This window comes from Rhinoraja longicauda, chromosome 23 (genome assembly GCF_053455715.1).
Source record: "Rhinoraja longicauda isolate Sanriku21f chromosome 23, sRhiLon1.1, whole genome shotgun sequence".
Taxonomy (NCBI): Eukaryota; Metazoa; Chordata; class Chondrichthyes; order Rajiformes; family Arhynchobatidae; genus Rhinoraja; species Rhinoraja longicauda.
Window position 1 is genome coordinate 6,023,209 of NC_135975.1, and position 20,138 is coordinate 6,043,346.

The window sequence follows — 20,138 nt, forward strand, 5'->3', positions numbered from 1 at the left end:
CTCCAGAATTTCGTGTCTACCTTCGATTTAAACCAGCATCTGCAGTTTTCTTTCCTGCAACAGTCAGGCTATAAAGCACTGCAATCTCCAAATAAGCTCCAAGCTACATAGACTTGGGCCATTATTTTTTACTCTGCACTAATACTGTTTCTGTATTTGTCTGTTTTTCTGTTTACATATCTGTTGTGCTGCTGCAAGTAAGAATTTCATTGTTATGCTTTGGGCCATATGACATTAAAACACTCTTTGACTCTAGTATCTCTTTAGTAACTAGTTAAGTTGCAATAAGCTGTATTTTCCCTATGCACCTTTGGGGATTGATGTGGTTGTGCCAGAGAAAATGACAATCATTTCTAATTGCTGGTTGTTCAGTGTCCCATTCAGCTGCAAAGCCATGCTTGTCACAAAGGGTGCATGGTTGGATAAAATTTCTACTTGTGTCTCCTGCTGGGCTGACATGCAAGCTATCCTTTGGAGATGCCTTTATTGCTTGCTTTTAACGTAGTGGAATTGATTGCTACTTCGAAGAAAAACAAATATGCTATATCGTCCAAAAGTAAAAGAGCTTTGACATATCATTAGCGTTTCTCTCTCTCTGGATATTGCTTGATCTGATTATTTCCAGCAATTTTTAAAAATATTACTCAGTGCTCAGACATGTCCATCAGCGGGGCATGTGGGGTGTATTTCAGAAAATTAATCAGTTTCAACTTTTGTGCAGGTTTTGATATTTTTCTCTGAAAATGTACTTTGACTTTCTAGGAAATGGATTTGTCAACCACGCGCAAAACAAAATGAAGTGGATCCTGGTTCCATCTGAGCATAAAAATGTTGGCTTCTAGTTTGATCTGTTATCCCTCGAGTCACAACTATTTGTTCCCCCAAAATAAACTTTATTCAGAATTTTAAAAAAAATGCAAAACAAATTCTGTGCATAAACTCCTCAGACATTCTCAGCGTCGAAACTTACATCAGTGTCATACTTGGCAGTGTTCACACCTTTAGACGTATAAGATTATTAAGGGGTTATACACGTTAGAGGCAGGAAACATGTTCCCAATGTTGGGGAGTCCAGAACAAGGGGCCACAGTTTAAGAATAAGGGGTAGGCCATTTAGAACTGAGATGAGGAAAAACTTTTTCAGTCAGAGAGTTGTGAATCTGTGGAATTCTCTGCCTCAGAAGGCAGTGGAGGCCAATTCTCTGAATGCATTCAAGAGAGAGCTAGATAGAGCTCTTAAGGATAGCGGAGTCATGGGGTATGGGGAGAAGGCAGGAACGGGGTACTGATTGAGAATGATCAGCCATGATCACATTGAATGGCGGTGCTGGCTCGAAGGGCCGAATGGCCTCCTCCTGCACCTATTGTCTATTGTCTGTTTTCTATTGTCTAAACGAAACAACACACCTTTGCACACTCATGAGGCTCCCTGGGGTGATATGCCCTCCCTCGTATGAGGGGTGTCCCCACCGGACTATGCCCCTGTCTGAACTGGGCAACGGTTGGACTGACCTTTCACTCAAGTACTGAAATAGAAATGCATTGTCGTGGTTCTGTGTTTCTGATGAGGTATCATAGTTTTATTTACATATCCAATTGTTCCTTCAGGACAATTTGATACGGAATTTTTTAAGTCTTGGGTGAGACCTGCCCTTTTTCAGCCCTTCTAAACCCCCTGTAGTGTTTTATCTTCACTCTGCATTGTCTTGTAGAGCTCCAGGCCTGTCATCTTTTTACTGTTTTTAATTTTGTGTGAGCTGAACAATGATATTACTTACATTGGTTTTTTGACACTCTGGGTCCATGTTAACTCCCAGCAAAATTTCCTCTGTGTAGGAAGGAACTGCAGATGCTGGTTTACACCAAGGATAGACACAAATTGCTGGATTAGCTCAGCGGGACAGGCAGCATCTCTGGATAGAAAGAATGGGTGACATTTCGGGTTGAGACACTTCTTCAGACTGAGTCGATTTGATGCTGTTCATCAATTCTATTCCTATTAGCCTTAATTCCCTGTGTCCCTTGCACTTATTCTCTCCTACGTTTATCACCTCCCCGTTGCTTCTATCACCACTCATCTACATTAAGTAGTTACTTAACCTGCCAGCATATCTTTAGATATGGCAGTAAATCAACGCACTAGTGGAAACCAGCAAAGTCGCAGGAAGAACGTGCAATCTCCACGGTGACATCCCTTAAGTTCAGAATCAAACCGGGTACCTGGAGCTGTTAGGCAGCACTGTTAACTGCTGTGACCACAGTGCTGCCTTCGCTATATTTCACACACACAAAGTACCACCACTTGGTATTTTAGTTCCATCTGGTTAAATATCTATTGGAATTAACAACTGCATTTCATTTATAATTGCATTGTTATTGACCTGGATTTGAGGGGGATTTATACTTTGTAGTTTCCAGTTGCTTGGTGCTGGAGAATCCTTAACCAGAGCAGAAACAACTTGAAATGCCATTGTTTTAACATTTTATTCAAAATGGTTTGTGCTCTTAATTGCAGTTCTTGTTGATGCAACTGAAATGTATGGATTCAAATAATTGAAAGTGAGCAAGTCAACTTAAGTGGTGTCTGTGTGGAATTTGCACATTCTCTCTGTGACTGCTTGTTTCGGCTGATGCTCCATTTACTCCCACATCCAATGATGTGTCGGTGTTAAATGTCCTTGAGTTTCTTTATGTAGTTGTGTTGAGAGAGAAATGTACATCAAGGCAAATAATTCATAGTGCTAAATGGAAAATGAATTGAACTATCACCACTAAGTCCTTGTATCTCACGAAATAAAAAATAGATGTTGACTTCACCACACCAAAATTACTGGAGGCCTTCCATTTTGCCCATAAATTCACTGAACTGTCAGCGAAACATCTGAAGATGGTCACAAAATGCTGGAGTAACTTCAGAAGGGTTCCGACCCGAAACGTCACTATTCCTTCTCTCCTGAGATGCTGCCTGACCGGCTGAGTTACTCAAATTGATGAGTTACGTGAAATACTTAAGCATTTTGTGTCGATCTTTGGTATAAACCAACATCTGCAGCTCCTTCCCACACTTGTTAAATAACTGCTTCTTCTAGTATCTCACCTGAAACTGCACCAGAAGAATTTATCGTTTAAACTTTTTGTTTGGTTAAATGACATGTTTAAATGACATTAGTATTGGAATTTGAAAAACGTTTTAAAGCAGTTAATTTTATTCTTGCATGGTACCGCTCTACAATCTTTTCCCAACAAGTCAAGTGAGCTTTATGTCAACATCTTGAAACAGAACAATGAAATTCTTGCTACAGTGCAACTTGTAATCACAGTACTCAATAGGTAATATAATAAACAAAAATAGTTTTTTTTTAAAACAAGAAAAAATATAGTGTAGAAACAAAAGAAACAGCCCAAAGTCCATAGTGTGACCCAGGCAGTTAGTAGTTTGCAGTTTACTTGGAGTTCTTAGTGCTCAATAGCCTGATGGTTGTTGGGAAGAAGCTGTTCCTGAACCTGGATGCTACAGTTTTCAGACTCCTATGCCTTCTTCCCGATGGCAGGAGTGAAATGAGAGCATGGCCAATAGACAATAGGTGCAGGGGGAGGCCATTCGGCCCTTCGAGCCAACACCGCCATTCAATGTGATCATGGCTGATCCTGCCTTCTCCCCATACCTATGGCCAGGTTGGTGTAGGTCTCTGATGCTGGCTATCTCTTTGAAACAATACCTCTGACAGATCCCTTTGATGGTGGGGAGGTCAATACCCATGATGGACTGGGCAGAGTTCATTGCTTTTTGTCATCTACTTCGTTCCTAGGTGTTCAAGAGAGTATTTGTCGACATACCGAACCCAACACTTAACCTTTCAATTTGAGCAGTATCTAATGCAGTGCAGCTTTTAAGCAGTACTTCATTGAATATGGAGGCTAAATTTTATGAAATTGGACCTTGAAATTGAACACTAAAGCAAGGTCGCCAACAGTACAGTGATAACACTGAGTTATAATAAATCAAGCTATTTGCATGATCGTGCAGACATCTTCAGAGAATGCTCATGGCTTTATCTTAAATCATGTGTTCAAAATTATGTGGCAGTAGAATTTGGTAACTTCATTTTGCACTCGCACATCGTGGTGGATTGATTACTTGTAGGGAAGCAGCTTGTTTAATAGATAATTATATCATGTCATATGCAGGTATCTTCTGTCAAACCTGAATTTTGATTGTGTCCGACATTGCAGGACCAAGGTTTATCGAGTGGAAGGAGCCTATTTGGACTCTTGAATCCACTCGAGCTCCATTCAAGAGCAAAGCAGTTTGTCCTTTTCCCCATAATTTTATGGAATTTTAAAAAAAGTGAATGAGAAGATTGAGCAAAGCAGAGGAATAGGAGTCGGGCTAGCTGGGTTGATCTTGCAAATAACTGTCGTACATTGAGTAGTTCACTGGTGAGATTCCATACTATCGTCTTTAATCGGGTGTAGATTCTGCTCGAGTAGTTGTCCAGCTCCCCTTTGATTAACACACTGACTGACTCTATTGCCACTATTATTCCTGACAGTGCATTATGGCTCTAACTATTTGGTTTAGTTTAGTTTGAGATACAGCGCACAAATTAATGGTGTGCAAATTAAGCTTTTTCTCGCTTCATTTGTTTTGCTAACCAGCTTTGTTCTGTCTTCAGCTGATGGGAATAGGTTCGCTCAATCTACTGTCTTAACCTTTTGTGATTTTAAACATTTCTATAAGATCTCTTCTCAACCCCCTCTGTTCCAAGAAGAAAAATACTATCTTCTTCAGTCATGCATGTAATTAAAGGCCCTTGTTTCTGCAATCATTCCAATAAGAGAGCAGTGAGCATGGCCCAGTCCATCATCAGCTTGTCATTTCCTTCTCTTGCAGTCCCATCTTCCTGGTGTGTTGCATCGGGAAGGCCGGAAGTATCCTCAAACGATGCCTGCCACCTCTGCTTTTCCAAGTTCCCACTCCCACCTTTTGGGGAAGGTACAGGAGCTAGAAAGCTTGGGACACCCAGAAGGAATAACAGCTTAGGGCACAAAGTGCTGGAGTAAATCACCGGGTCAGGCAGCATCCCAGGAGAACATGGATAGGCGACATATCGGGTCAGGACCCTTCTTCAGACCCTAGATTCTACCCCAAAGCTATCAGACTCCTGAACCAAATATCTCTTTTGCATTCTCTTCCTGGAGGGGCTGCCATGTACTCTTAACTCTACTTCATTTGTTTATTACTTTTGGAACTTTAGCTTTTTATTGCACTTGCCTAAACTCTTTGCACCATTCTACTGTTCGGCGTTTATTATTGTATCTATCATTACCATGTATACTGTTTACTCTGAGCCTCTGCAACAAGAAATTTCACTGCACCTGCAATAAACTAATCTGAATTAGAAATTAAATCTCCAAAGCACTCCGAGCCTTTGCATCATTCCTCAAGGGTGGTGCCTGGAATGAGACAAGATAACTCAGTTGTGGCTGAACAAATGTTTTATAAAGGGTCTAGACTTCATTACTCATGCACTTTATGCAATTAATTGTGAGGTCCAGGGTCCATATGCTTTTCTCTACTTTACCAAGCTGTCTTTTATTTCACAAAATGCTGGAGTAACTCAGCAGGTCAGGCAGCATCTCAGGAGAGAAGGAATGGGTGATGTTTCTTCAGACTGATGTCAGGGGGGCGGGACAAAGGAAGGATATAGGTGGAGATAGGAAGACGGTCACCCATTCCTTCTCTCCTGAGATGCTGCCTGACCTGCTGAGTTACTCCAGCATTTTGTGAAATAAATACCTTCGATTTGTACCAGCATCTGCAGTTATTTTCTTACATTACCAAGCTGCCTCATCACTTTGTGATTTATTTATTTGTACCCTCCAATCCCCCTTCCTCTCCTGCAGAGGAATTGTGCCCTCAAGTTAATATTGTTCCTTGCCATTGAAATGCAATACTTGCAATCTTTGCATTAAATGTCATTTGCTGACCAGTTTTTTGTATTCTCTTGAGGAGTATTACTGTCTTCCGCTGAATTCACTATATTTCCTCGGTTTGTCATTAGAATTGCTCCCCCATTTATACTCAATAAACCTTTGATCTTTCTATAAAATTCTGTCATCATAATATCTGCTGGGAAAATTAGCATGAGGTTTTTGTCCTACATTCTTAGTCGCAAGATGGATTTCTGTCCACCTTCCCCCACCCACCTCTCTCCCACTCCCTAAACCAATACTACCATTTCTGCATTTATGAAAGGATTGCAAATTGGCAAGAACAATGCTAATGTTTTGTTACGTTCGTGGATATTTTTTTATAATAAATCAGTATATGCAAAACCCTTTGTTAGAGAAAGATAATGCACACTGGTTTTCATATCAGTATTATACTGGCATAATTGGAAGTTGGAACTCCGCAAGTCTTGTCACTGAAGTTTTAGAACTACGTTATTTTCCCCTTAAGATTTGAAATGAAGAACATTTAGATCATCATAAAATTGTTAATACAAATGTTCTGTAGATTAGTGTATGAAATATCGGAATTTTTCATATGAAAAGATGTTTTGTGTTTTGTTATGTTGACATTACCAGAAGCAGCAGATTAACATGAAATGACTTGATTAGAGCTCGCGAAGAGCAAATTTCAACCTTCAACTTGAAGAGGAGACCATCCTTTATTCAGTACACAAATTGAGCACATGTGTGCTCTTTTTCAAGTTTGTGCTACTAAATTTTGTAATTATCCACTTTAACTTGTTTTCTTTCCAGAGTGGCCCAAGTGCTCGATCTTGCCACAAGATGTGTATTGACACAACTCGGAGACAGATATATACACTGGGTCGTTATTTGGATTCTTCTGTGAGGAATAGCAAGTCTCTGAAGAGCGACTTCTATCGCTATGACATAGATACCAATAAATGGTCATTGTTAAGTGAAGACACAGCAAATGATAGTGGACCAAAGTTGGTGTTTGATCATCAGGTATGATGCACTTGTCTCCTGAAACTCTGGTCATGAGCAACTGTTACCCAATTTCTGTAACGTGTTTGGCCATGGGCCTTTTCTACTTTAAATTTCTTGTAAAAGTATCGTCAAATGAATATAAATTGAAAACAAACATGTAATATTTGCCATTCCTGATCAAAAATGTATGGTTGCTGTAGTTCAAAATGGCACTTTTCATTTCTGTACTTCTTAAAGTCTTAAACTGATGCTATGGCATTCCTTCTGCACAGGCAAGTTATAACAATGTACAGTTGCCTTTGTTTTGATTCCCATTTGATTTTTTATTGCTATAAACTAACATCAAAATACCATCAAAATTCTATTAGATGTGTATGGATTCTGAAAAGAACATGATTTACACATTTGGTGGAAGGATATTAACCTGCAATGGAAATGTGGATGACAATCGAGCTAACGAACCGCAGTTCAGTGGACTCTTTGCTTATCATTGTCTCTCTAACACTTGGAAGCTACTTCGGGAAGATTCTTGCAATGCTGGACCTGAAGATGTGCAGTCTCGGATTGGGCACTGCATGCTCTTCCATACTGTGAGTATTTGAATGCTCTGTTAAGTTTGTACAGTGTTTCTTTACAAGTGGTATTGAGTACTATTATCTTGACGATTTCTATTGAGTGTGTGCACTGCTACGTTTAAACATTCTCTTAATATCTGAAATAACTACTTGGTTCTTAATAGCTTTATCTTGCCAGTTGAAATCACTGTAGTACAAGTAATTAGCAGCATCGCTGACAGTGATGCCCCATGAATGCATTTGCTTTCAGTGGATAACTATTGTTCAGGTAACATCCATGTGGCTATGGAAGGAAAATCCATTTGAAATGACAGAGCTAGGGAGAGTAGCTCAATCTGGGTGAGAGAGGTATGAGAGGGCTATGGAATAATTATCAGTATTTGAAAATTGAGTGGTTCAATGATTCAATGGTGCTTTTATTGTCATATGTACGACGTGCAAAAGCACAGTGAAATTATTTTCCTACAAGCAGACCAGTAGAGTATTGCTAGGTATCACAAAATGCTGGAGTAACTCAGCAGGTCAAGCAGCATCTAGGAGAGAAGGAATGGGTGACGTTTTGAGTCGAGACCCTTCTTCAGACTGATGTCTGAATCTATATCAGTCTGAAGAAGGGTCTCGACCCAAAACGTCACCCATTCCTTCTCTCCTAGATGCTGCTTGACCTGCTGAGTTACTCCAGCATTTTGTGATACCTTCGATTTGTACCAGCATCTGCAGTTATTTTCCTACACAAGTAGAGTATTGCTATGTATACCTAAACACATCGCTGCTTAGTAAGAGTGCAGGAATAGTCCATGATCCCACATGCAAAAGGTGCCATGTTTTGACGCCATTTTCAGAGACCAGTCCGTACACTCCGTATTATGAGCAATGCCCGTTCCAGGCAAGCCCCAGGCAGTGTTGAGAAAATGGGAGTGTTTACACAGCATATTGCAATAGTGCATCATTTGGGTTGTGAATGAGGTAGAGGCTTTTTGAAGACCTTGAACAAATAGGCAGTGCAAGCAGAAAGACCATCCAGCCAGACGTTTACTAATATGAGATAGAGGCCATTTAGTCGCATCAGTAGCTTCTGCCGGTGGGAGATGTTGAGAAAGGTGTCATCAAACAAATTGGCATGTAAGTCAGGGAGAAGGCGAACACTGGTGCTGCTGTTGTCTTGGGTGGTTTGGAGAGCATGGTTGAATGGGACTCACCAGAGGGCAAAAGCTGCAGTGTAGCTGCTTTGGCAGCACCCATTGAGGAGCTGTGTGAAAAAGATGTAATTGGTGATTAACAATGTGTGATGACTGACAAAGGAGTGCTTTGTGTGAATGAAGCAATGAGAAGTGGTTTTGCTATTGTAGATGAGAAAAAATGTTGAAGAACAAATGATGGTTTCAAAAGTAATAATATTAATTATAATTGGATATAAGGTCAGATCTATTGATGTTGGTAAACAGTACGGTGAGACTACTGTTGAGGTTCAAGTAGAAATTAAAGTATTTCCAGAAACAGAGTTTGTTTTAAATTTCCACTAAAATAGTCAATCATTTAACTTGTCGCATTAAAAGCACGTCACTTCCTTGATTTGAAGAAGGGTCTCAACCCGAAACGTCACCCATTCCTTCTCTCCAGAGATGCTGCCTGTCCTCCTGAGTTCCTCCAGCATTTTGTGTCTATCTTCACTTTGCTTCATCACAAGCTTAAACACATGATCGAGCATCGATATGCTTATAGAAACAGGTGCTTGACTAGAGAATAGAATGTAGTGAACTGAAATTCCTTACTGTGGGATATCATTTTGCAGAAGGACATTAGTTAGTGGCTTTCAGATAAGATATGGTTTATTCAATGTCCTGAAATTGTATTGTTGCCTTATGTGAAATGGCAGCTTTAAATAATACATGTGGTGTGGTACTCACACTCCATGTCTGGCTCCAAATTGGACTTCAATTTGTTCAAAGTGAAGGCTGCACCTCATTGTAGAGCTAAACAACAGGGTAAGACTGACTACTGTATTCTGGAAAATGTTTTGTGACTCGAATAATTACTAAAATTGTTAAACCCTCCTTAGTCTAGAAAAGTTGAGCTTGGTTTAAAATCTATGGAACTATTGTTTAATTTTCTAGCATTGCCTATGTAAATAGGGACCAGCTGATATGAACCTAGCATTGTAGTAATATTGTACACAGATCAGAGACAAACTGCAATATCAATAAATTATTTAAAAACTACTGAGAATTGAGAAATTGTTTCAAGTGCCCGACAGAAATGTATAGATCTGATGCAGTGAATTTTAGTGAAATTTTCAAAAGGAATTGTGACATCCTGTTTTCAGATCATTGGAAATTATTATGTAACTTCACAAATAATTCCAAACTTGTGCCAAAATTGCATTGTTGTTAATTTTTACTATTTTTCCCCAACTGTTTCTTATGCATGAACTAAAATCAGTCATTCAGTACCACAGAGGGTTGTAAAGACTTAAGATATTCAAGGCAGCGATAAATAGATTTTAAGAAATCAAAGAATATGTGGTTTTGCAGGAATGTGATGATGCATGGAAGCTTTGTTTTAATTTTGCATATGTGGCAGAAGCCTTTACAGGAAGGTTGAATATTTGGTACTAATTACAGGAATAAACAGCTTGCTTTAGTCCATTGTTCTGAAAATGTGATTGTAACGTAATGTCCGTAATGGGCAACTGCACCTTATTGTGCACGGGTGAACGATGAAATGAATACGGTTTTTGAGGCTGCTTGTCATAGCAGTAGGATATCATCATTAGAGGTCATTGTTTTGGCATCCTTGATCCAATCAACTGGTTCATCACATGCATTTCCCTTTATATCAGAGGGGGTCGACATGTAATTACACATTTTTCTCTCACGAAAGGGGCACAACAACAGGTAACATTCATTTTTTTAGATTTAGATTTTTTAGATTTAGAGGTACAGCGCAGAAACAGGCCCTTCGGCCCACCGGGTCCGCGCCGCCCAGCGATCCCCGCACATTAACATTAACCTACACCCACTAGGGACAATTTTTACATTTGCCCAGCCAATTAACCTATAAACCTGTACGTCTTTGGAGTGTGGGAGGAAACCGAAGATCTCGGAGAAAACCCACGCAGGTCACGGGGAGAACGTACAAACTCCATACAGTACAGCACCCGTAGTCAGGATCGAACCTGAGTCTCCGGCGCTGCATTCGCTGTAAGGCAGCAACTCTACCGTTGCGCCACCATGCCGCCCTGTTAGATCTAATGTGATAAACTCCAGTCCAACTTCCCAATCCTCGGTGCTATCCGTATAATTACAACAGGATTTAGATGAACTGGAGGGGAGGCCAAGGAATAGCAGATGGAATTTAATTTGGACAAGTGCTAGATGTTGCAATTTGGTAAGTTAAACCAGGGCAGGACTTGCACAGTAAATAGTAAGACTCTGGACTGTGTTCTACAACAGAGAAGCCTAGAGGTGCAGGTACGTTGTTGCCTGAAGGTGGCGGCATAGGTAGATAAGGTGGTGAAGAAGGCGATTGGCATGTTTACCTTCGTGGTCAGGGCATTGAGCATAGGAGTTGGGATGTCACGTTGCAACTGTACAAGTTGTCAGTGAAACCTCACTTACAGTACTGTGCAAGATTCTGGTTGCCCAGCTACAGGGACGATGTCATTCAGCTGCAAAGGGTATTGAAAAGTTTCATGAGGATGTTACTGGAACTGAAGGTTTGAGTTATAGGGGTGAGACAGGATAAGCTGGGACCTTTTCCCTGGAGCTTTGGAGGTTGAGGGTTGAGGTAGAGGTATATAAAACCATGGGGGACATGGGTAAGTTGAATGATCAGAATATTTTTCCCAGGATAGGGGAGTGTAAATTTGGAGAGCATCGAATAGAGGGTAGAAACGAAAGATATAATAGAAACCTGAGGGACACCTTTTTCTACACAGGTGGTGGTTATATGGGACAAGCTGCCAGAGGAAGCTGCGGAGGAGGGTACAATTACGATGTTTAAAATACATTTGAACAGATACATGGATAGAAGAGGTTTGGTGGGATACCGACCAAATGCAGGCAAATGGGACTAGCTCGGATAGATATCTTGGTTGGCATGGTTGTTGGGCCGATGGGCCTGTTTCTGTGCCGTGTAAATCTATGACTCTACAATTAACTTTGCTTATTGACTTGTTGGAAGGCATCTCTGCTAAGAAACCTGTTTGAACCAGCTCCGTCACAGTTGGAGAGATGAGGAGGCATGTTCTCCAGTGAATTACTTTTGTCCTATAATAATAATAATACATTTATTTGTCATATGTAGTTTGGCACAGGGTCAACGGTACAATAAAATGTATTTGATAAGACAACGGGTCACCTCAGCAGTAATATTCCAAGGATAAATAAGATTAAAAAATGACATTAGTAAGGTAAAAAGACAATATTAAAAATAGTTAAAAAGACAATATTAAAAAATAATCAACATATATGATTTGAAATGTTTTTATGAGTTCAGAAGCCTGATGGCCTGATGGTAGAAACTGTTCTTAAGTCTGGTGGTACGCGCAGCCATACCCCTGTGTCGTCTAATCACTCTGACTCTGCTCTTGACCAACTCTGGTTGGTGATGTGGTGGGATGCGTGTCACCTGGCGTACAGCTTAATCGATGCCTGTGATTAAATGCGGCATTTCAGTCGTTCTGTTATTGCGGCAGGATCAGCTACCTAGTGCTGCAAATGGCTGAACTTGCTGTTGTAACGTAGGGGGCCGCCACCAGCTTCAGACTCGGCTCTGCTACACATAATCCTGACTTGGATATAAATTTGCCTTGCTTTCACTGCTGGGCTAAAATCCAGGAATTCCTGACTTCTCGTCACTGAGAATATAAACAGCCCAAAAAAAGAGAGTCTAGTGCCACCTTAAGGCGGCCATGTGCCAGCGCATGCCCTGGGAGTCATTTTTTAATATATACTTTTTGAGCAGAACATTTGTGATCTTGAAATGAAAGGAAAAGGTCGGGATTTTGGCAGGCATGTACCGGAAAATTATGGATTTGGAGAGGGCAAGATTTGAAATGCAGATATACAATTCTCCAGTTTTTAAACTTTATTTTCAAGAGAAGATAATTTCAGTGTATTTCTGGGTCCCATCAATCTCTTTTGTCTTTTGATTTGTGCTATAATGGGCAACCAAACAGTTAGTTGAACTTGGCCTGAGAAGCCACAATTTTGAATATTGAAGCACGTTACCAAGTAGATGGAAATTTACTTCCTCAATTAGAAGGATAGATACAACTTCAACACAACGCACCTTTTCTACTTTGATCTTGTTTTAATTTTTTTTTAATCCATTTTCTGTTTCAGAAAAATCGGTGCCTTTATGTTTTTGGTGGGCAGAGATCAAAGACGTATTTGAATGATTTCTTCAGTTACGATGTGGACAATGACCACGTGGAAATAATATCAGATGGGACAAAGAAGGACTCTGGTATGGGTAAGACATAGGTCTGCACTCCCCACATGCCATATAACCGAGTCCATGGGTTGCCAATGGATAAACTGAGAAAGCGAAGCACTTACTTATGTATTGCCTTTAACAATATTCCAAAGATTTTTGCAACCAATGTCTGAAATGTAGCCAATTGTAAGAAATGTACCATCCAATTTATTTACTTCAAGTTCCCACAAAGTGTTACATCATGGCAGATTTGTTTTTGTAATGTGGGTCGATGAATACAGGCACGCTCACACGCTCACACACTCACGCACCATTCACACACACACACACACACACACACACACACACACACACACACACACACACAATCATCATTTGAACGATGCCATGGGAATTACACTTGTTCTTCAGATGATTGTAGTTGACCCTGTTGAACAGCTCATCGGAAACTTTGCACCTTTGACAATGCAGTTCTTCTGAATTGTGAGTATAAGAAGATAACTGCTGATGCTGGTACAAATCGAAGGTATTCACAAAATGCTGGAGTAACTCAGCAGGTCAGGCAGCATCTCGGAAGAAGGGTCTGAAGAAGGGTCTCGACCCGAAACGTCACCCATTCCTTCTCTCCCGAGATGCTGCCTGACCTGCTGAGTTACTCCAGCATTTTGTGAATAATTACCTTCTGAATTGTGAGATTGTTTCGCTCAAGTTGTTGGAGTGTGGCTTGAATCTAGAACCATCTGGCTCAGAGGCAAGAATGATATCTAGAAATGTAATTCAGTCTGATTTAATAAACCGTGGGCCAGGTCGTCGCAGGATCCCGATGATTGGCACAATGTGGAAGTTTGGCCTTCAAACATGAAAGAAGATGGAAGACTAATCCTTTCTCCAGTAATTGCGAATGCAATTACTTTGATTGAACTCATTGTTGTTCAATCAGATTTTCTTTGTCATATTGAGGACGCAGAAGGTCAGAGAGAAAAGCAGCAACACCAATTTTTGCGACCCATTCCTGTTCTGGTTGTGATCGACTTTATTAAACTTCAGGTTTTAGAGCCGAGACAATTGCATGCAGTGGACTCAACTTTGCCTTCATACTAGTTTGAAGAGCGTGGTGTTCACCAAATTCATTGCAACCTTCAGTCTCTTGGACAATTAATTGCTGACCATATGGCACTGGGAGTACTTCTAGACTTTTCCAGGAAGCAAGATCGTTAAATCTATCTCATGTGGAAGTACTTTTAAAGATGAATTTGGTATTGGCTTATTATTGTCATTTGTACTGAGATTGTGAAAATGCTCAACTGAAGAGAGATATTATTATGCATTTTGCTTTTACCCTGTCTATGGTTCAAGGCTTGAGTGCTGATTATAGAGCAAGGCCACATGGTTAGGCAAGGAATGGTCTTTGAACTACTTTTATTGCCCCTGCAACTCTTGTAGCCCTGACATTTACAATTTCTAACACTTCTTCCAGAATGTAGATTCCTCAGAAATTTGAGCATAAGTCAGACTCCTGGATTTGTTTTGATCTATCCCATTTTTTTAAACATCAATCTTGATAGCTAATCTGGGAACTTGAGGCTGGATGTGAGCTGATAATGTGAGTGTAAAGTGTAGGTCCATGTACTAAATGTGACATAAAGCACTTGAGTTAGGTTATTGTTGAAACTGTCAAAACACTTCCTTCGTTGGATGCTTTCAAGAGAGAGCTGGATAGAGCTCTTAAGGATAGCGGAGTGAGGGGGTATGGGGAGAAGGCAGGAACGGGGTACTGATTGAGAGTGATCAGCCATGATCGCATTGAATGGCGGTGCTGGCTCGAAGGGCTGAATGGCCTACTCCTGCACCTATTGTCTATTGTCTATTGTTATTCTGTGTAGGAAAGAACTGCAAGTAAGTCCAAGGGTCCTGATCTGAAACGTCACCTATCCACGTTCTCCAGAGATGCTCCCTGACCTGCTGAGTTACTTTAGCACTTTGTGTAAACCAGCGTCTGCAGTTCCTTGTTTCTCCAAGTCTGACTTTTGCTTGAACCTGCTACACTAAAAATTAAGATAATATTTACATTCCTAATTCTAGGAATTGTATTGAGCCGGTCGGTCATCCCTTCTTCTCCCTGGTCCTGTCGTGCAAAAGCTTGAAAGCGCACACCAGCAGACTCGGGAACAGCTTCTTCCCCTCTGCTAAACAACTTCTGAACGGTCCTTCCACAAGCTAAGATACTGTCCGACTCACCTCAACCACATTGCCGACATTGGAATTTGTCTGTGGAACTGATGCGCTGCTGTGCTGAGAACTATCTTCGGCACTCTGTATCTTCCTCTTTGCTCTACCTATTGTACTTGAGTTTGACTTGATTGTATTTATATATCGCATTATCTGATCTGATTGGGTGGCATGCAAAACAAAGCTTTTCACTGCACCTCGGTACACATGACAATAATAAACCTAAAACTAATAGTAATTTGCTGGCTGTACGTTAATTATTTTGGGTATCAACATCCTAGTTTGGGTTTATTAAAACAAATGTTTGTACCTTGCATAATGTATGTCTGGCATATGGAAATATGATCCTGCCAATGATCCTAATTATGTAGAATTGTAGTTCCAAATCAGCCAGACTGAAAGGAGTGGTAGGAATTTTGGCATCGTTAATAGATGTCGTCTTGCACGGCAGATGTTCTAGCAAAGATTACTTTCAAAGATTGTATGTTTACAATAACTTGAGTCTTAAATGGAAATGTTTTGCTCAAATCAAAAATTCTGATTTTGTGTAGCAGTTTTATCACAGCTGAGTCTCAAAGCACTTTGCGTGCGGTGAATTACTTTGAATAGCAGTACCCTGTTGTGACACAAAAAACCATATGCCATCCTGCACACAATTCCGTTGTGCAACAATGTTAAAAAATCAACCTATTTCTTCTTGTTGAGTATATAAGAGACTGCAAATGCTGGAATCTGGAGCATGAACCAAATTGCTGGAGGATTGAGTGGTCAAGCAGCATCTGTAGTTGGAAAGGATTGGTTGACATTTTGGGTCGGGACCCTGCATCGAGCCAGGGATATTCCGATGAAGGATCCTGATCCAAAACGCCATCTCTTCCTTTCTTTCCACAAATGCTGCCTGACTCACCAAGATCCTCCTGCTGTTTGTTTGTTTTTTGTCTTTCCTTTGGGTTTTGGCTGAGTGCTGTATAATGGGCTTCATCAGATGTAATCATTATTCTGTGGGGTTTTTTAAATTTGGGTGAGTCTGGAACGAGCTGCCAGAGGAGGTAGTTTAGGCAAGTACTATAACATTTAAAAGATACTTACACAGGTGCATGGATAGGAAAGGTTTCAAGGGATATGGGCAGGTGGGACTGGTATAGATGGGGCATCTTGGTCACCATGGGCAAGTTGGGCCGAAGGGCCTCTTTCCGTGCTGTATGACTCTATGACATTACTTGTTAAAGCCACATTGTGATTGGTTGCGCATGATCAATAACCCTCCATTCCCTGCATATTTATGTGCCTATATAAAACCCTTTTAAATACAACGATCATATCTGCTTCCACCATCATCATTGGCATCACGTTCCAGGTGCATAGGAATATGTTTTAAAAAATAGTCCTGCTCATCTACTTCATCTTCCCCCTCTCGCCTTAACCACACTGACTGTCCCTGTTTAGTCTATTTCAAGTCTATCTAAGTCTTTTCCAGATGCGAATAGATCCTATCCATGAGATTCTTCTCTGATAATTTCCCTACTCCTGATGTAAAGCTCACTGGCCTGATTTATCTTATGATGTGGATTTCTCAGCAATAGGATAATCAACTGCACTTTAAGTGACGATTTGATGGAACACCTTGAATTTCTTGGATCCTTTTCAGATGCCTGTCTCGTTAATTCTGAATTCTGCTCTGGCCCCTCTGTCTCCAGCTTCCAGCACTGATTCAATGAAGCATGAGGCAGGCTTGAAACATCTCCCAACATAAAGACAGAAGTGTGAGTGTGCTGTTCGTCAGGTAGCGTGTGTGTGAGGACAGAAATTCAACATCTTGGGTTGATAACTTTTCCTCAGCACCTTGTCTGCTGACTAGGCGCATTAAAACCTTTCTAAGTCAAAGCTGAATTCATCACTTCAAATAGGCAGTCAATCAGCCTTAAATTTCATGATTCCAGCATTGTATATTTTTCTTTCTCGTGGTAACTTTGGACGATTTTCAAATTCTGACCATCTCTCAAGAGTATTGCAGGATCTGCTGAATGAAGATGAATATGCCAACAAAGTAGCTTGAAATTTCATTTTATGCAAAGGATTATGAAATCTCATTGGTGTTTTTGACAGCTTTTGTTTCATTATTTCACTGCATGTTCAAGTTTAATGTGTAGGTATTGGAAGCCTCTCGGTGCAGAGTGCATTTGAGCAATATTAAGCACACATGCCCATTGATGTCACGGAGAATGTCACGGAGGACAAGGAGATAAAGATGTTCCCAAACAGGAAACCCTGGATGAACAAGGAGGTACAGAACCTGCTGAGGGCACGCAACAATGCCTTTAAATCTGGTGACATTTCAGCATACAGTGTTGCCAGATCAAACCTGAACAAAGGTATTAAAAGGGCCAAGGACACCCACAGGCAACGGGTGGAAGACCACTTCAACACCACGGACACCAGAAGCATGTGGCAGGGTGTCAGGGACATCACTGGCTACAAGAGCAGCCCTGCCTGCCCCCACAGCGATATGGCACTGACCAACGAGCTTAACACCTTCTTTGCCCGCTTTGAAACTGGCAAAACCACCTTGAGTGGAAGAACCCCAGCCGAGGCGGAGGGACAGGTCTTGCAACTGAGCACACAGGAGGTACAACGCGCTCTGCAAAGGGTCAACCCACGCAAGGCTGCAGGACCGGATGGAGTTCAAGGAAGGGTACTGAAGGACTGTGCTGAACAGCTGGCTGAGGTATTCACCAGGATCTTTAACCTGTCATTATCTCTGGCTACGGTCCCCAAGTGCCTGAAGTCGGCTATCATAGAAACATAGAAACATAGAAAATAGGTGCAGGAGTAGGCCATTCGGCCCTTCGAGCCTGCACCGCAATTCAATATGATCATGGCTGATCATCCAGCTCAGTAGCCTGTACCTGCCTTCTTTCCATACCCCCTGATCCCTTTAGCAAAAAGGGCCACTTCTAACTCCCTCTTAAATATAGCCAATGAACTGGCCTCAACTACTTTCTGTGGCAGAGAATTCCACAGACTCACCACTCTCTGTGTGAATATCATATCATATCATATATATACAGCTGGAAACAGGCCTTTTCGGCCCACCAAGTCCGTGCCGCCCAGCGATCCCCGTACATTAACACCATCCTACACCCACTAGGGACAATTTTTACATTTACCCAGCCAATTAACCTACATACCTGTACGTCTTTGGAGTGTGGGAGGAAACCGAAGATATCGGAGAAAACCCACGCAGGTCACGGGGAGAACGTACAAACTCCTTACAGTGCAGCACCCGAATGTTTTCTCATCTCGATCCTAAAAGACCCCCCTTATCCTTAAGCTGTGACCCCTGGTTCTGGACTCCCCCAACATCGGGAACAATCTTCCCGCATCTAGCCCCTCCAACCCCTTAAGAATTTTATATGTTTCTATAAGATCCCCCCTCAGTCTTCTAAATTCCAGCGAGTACAAGCCCAGTCTATCCAGTCTTTCCTCATATGCAAGTCCCGCCATCCCAGGGATTAATCTGGTGAACCTTCTCTGTACTCCCTCTAAGGCAAGAACGTCTTTCCTCAGGTTAGGAGACCAAAATTGCACACAATACTCCAGGTGTGGTCGCACCAAGGCCCTGTACAACTGCAGCAGAACCTCCCTGCTCCTAAACTCAAATCCTCTTGCTATGAATGCCAACATACCATTCGCTTTCTTCACTGCCTGCTGCACCTGCATGCTTGCTTTCAATGACTGGTGCACCATGACACCCAGGTCACGTTGCATCTCCCCTTCTCCCAATCGGTCACCATTCAGGTAATACTCTGCTTTCCTGTTCTTGCCGCCAAACTGGATAACCTCACATTTATCCACATTATATTGCATCTGCCATGCATTTGCCCACTCGCCTAATCTATCCCAGTCACTCTGCAGCCTCCTAGCATCCTCCTCGCAGCTAACACTGCCACCCAGCTTCGTGTCATCCGCAAACTTAGAGATGTTGCATTCAATTCCCTCGTCCAAATCATTAATATACACTGTAAATAACTGGGGTCCCAGCACTGAGCCTTGCGGTACCCCACTAGTCACTGCCTGCCATTCCGAAAAGGACCCGTTTATTCCTATAGTTCCGGTGCCGAAAAAAAGCAAAGATCTCCAACCTGAATAACTACCGCCCGGTTGCCCTAACGCCGATAGTCATGAAGTGCTTTGAAAGGCTGGTCCTCTCACACATCAAATCCAGCATCCCTGACTCACTGGACCCACATCAATTTGCATACAGGGCAAATAGATCCACAGAGGACGCCATCTCTCTGGCTCTTCACACTGTCCTGACTCACCTAGAGAGACAGGGCACGTACGTGAGGATGCTATTCATAGACTATAGCTCTGCCTTCAACACGGTCATCCCCACCAAGCTCATCACCAAACTCCACCAGCTAGGCCTCAGCTCGTCATTATGTGACTGGATCCTGGACTTCCTGCTGGAACGACCGCAGGCAGTGAGAATAGGCCCGCACCTGTCCTCCACTATCACCCTGAGTACCGGCACACCACAGGGCTGTGTTCTGAGCCCCATGCTCTACTCCCTCTTCACACACGACTGTGTTCCTGCATTCGACACCAACACCATTGTCAAGTTTGCAGACGACACAACGGTGATCGGGCTTATCACCAACGGGGATGAAACAAACTATAGAGCGGAGGTGCAGAACCTGGCGGACTGGTGCTCGGAGAACAACCTGTCCCTAAATACCACCAAGACCAAGGAGCTGATCATCAACTTCCGTAGGTCACATAACGGGGAATACGCCCCGATCTCTATCAACGGGGACAGTGTGGAGAGAGTGTCCAGCTTCAAGTTTCTGGGCACTCACATTTCGGAGGACCTAACATGGTCCAATAACACTGCTGCGCTGGTCAAGAAGGCACAGCAAAGACTGTTCTACC

General features: G+C 41.9%; 1 protein-coding gene across 2 annotated transcripts in view; it reads left to right on the forward strand.

The window, feature by feature from the left end:
* Positions 1-20,138, forward strand: part of mkln1 (muskelin 1, intracellular mediator containing kelch motifs) — a 104,345-nt gene that overhangs the window by 60,423 nt on the left and 23,784 nt on the right. The window contains exons 10-12 of one of the 2 annotated variants that reach the window (XM_078419525.1): positions 6,769-6,981; positions 7,332-7,553; positions 12,884-13,013. In XM_078419525.1, the coding sequence (XP_078275651.1) occupies positions 6,769-6,981; positions 7,332-7,553; positions 12,884-13,013 (565 nt within the window). The remainder of the gene's footprint in view (positions 1-6,768; positions 6,982-7,331; positions 7,554-12,883; positions 13,014-20,138) is intronic. The other variant, XM_078419526.1, reaches the window with a different exon arrangement.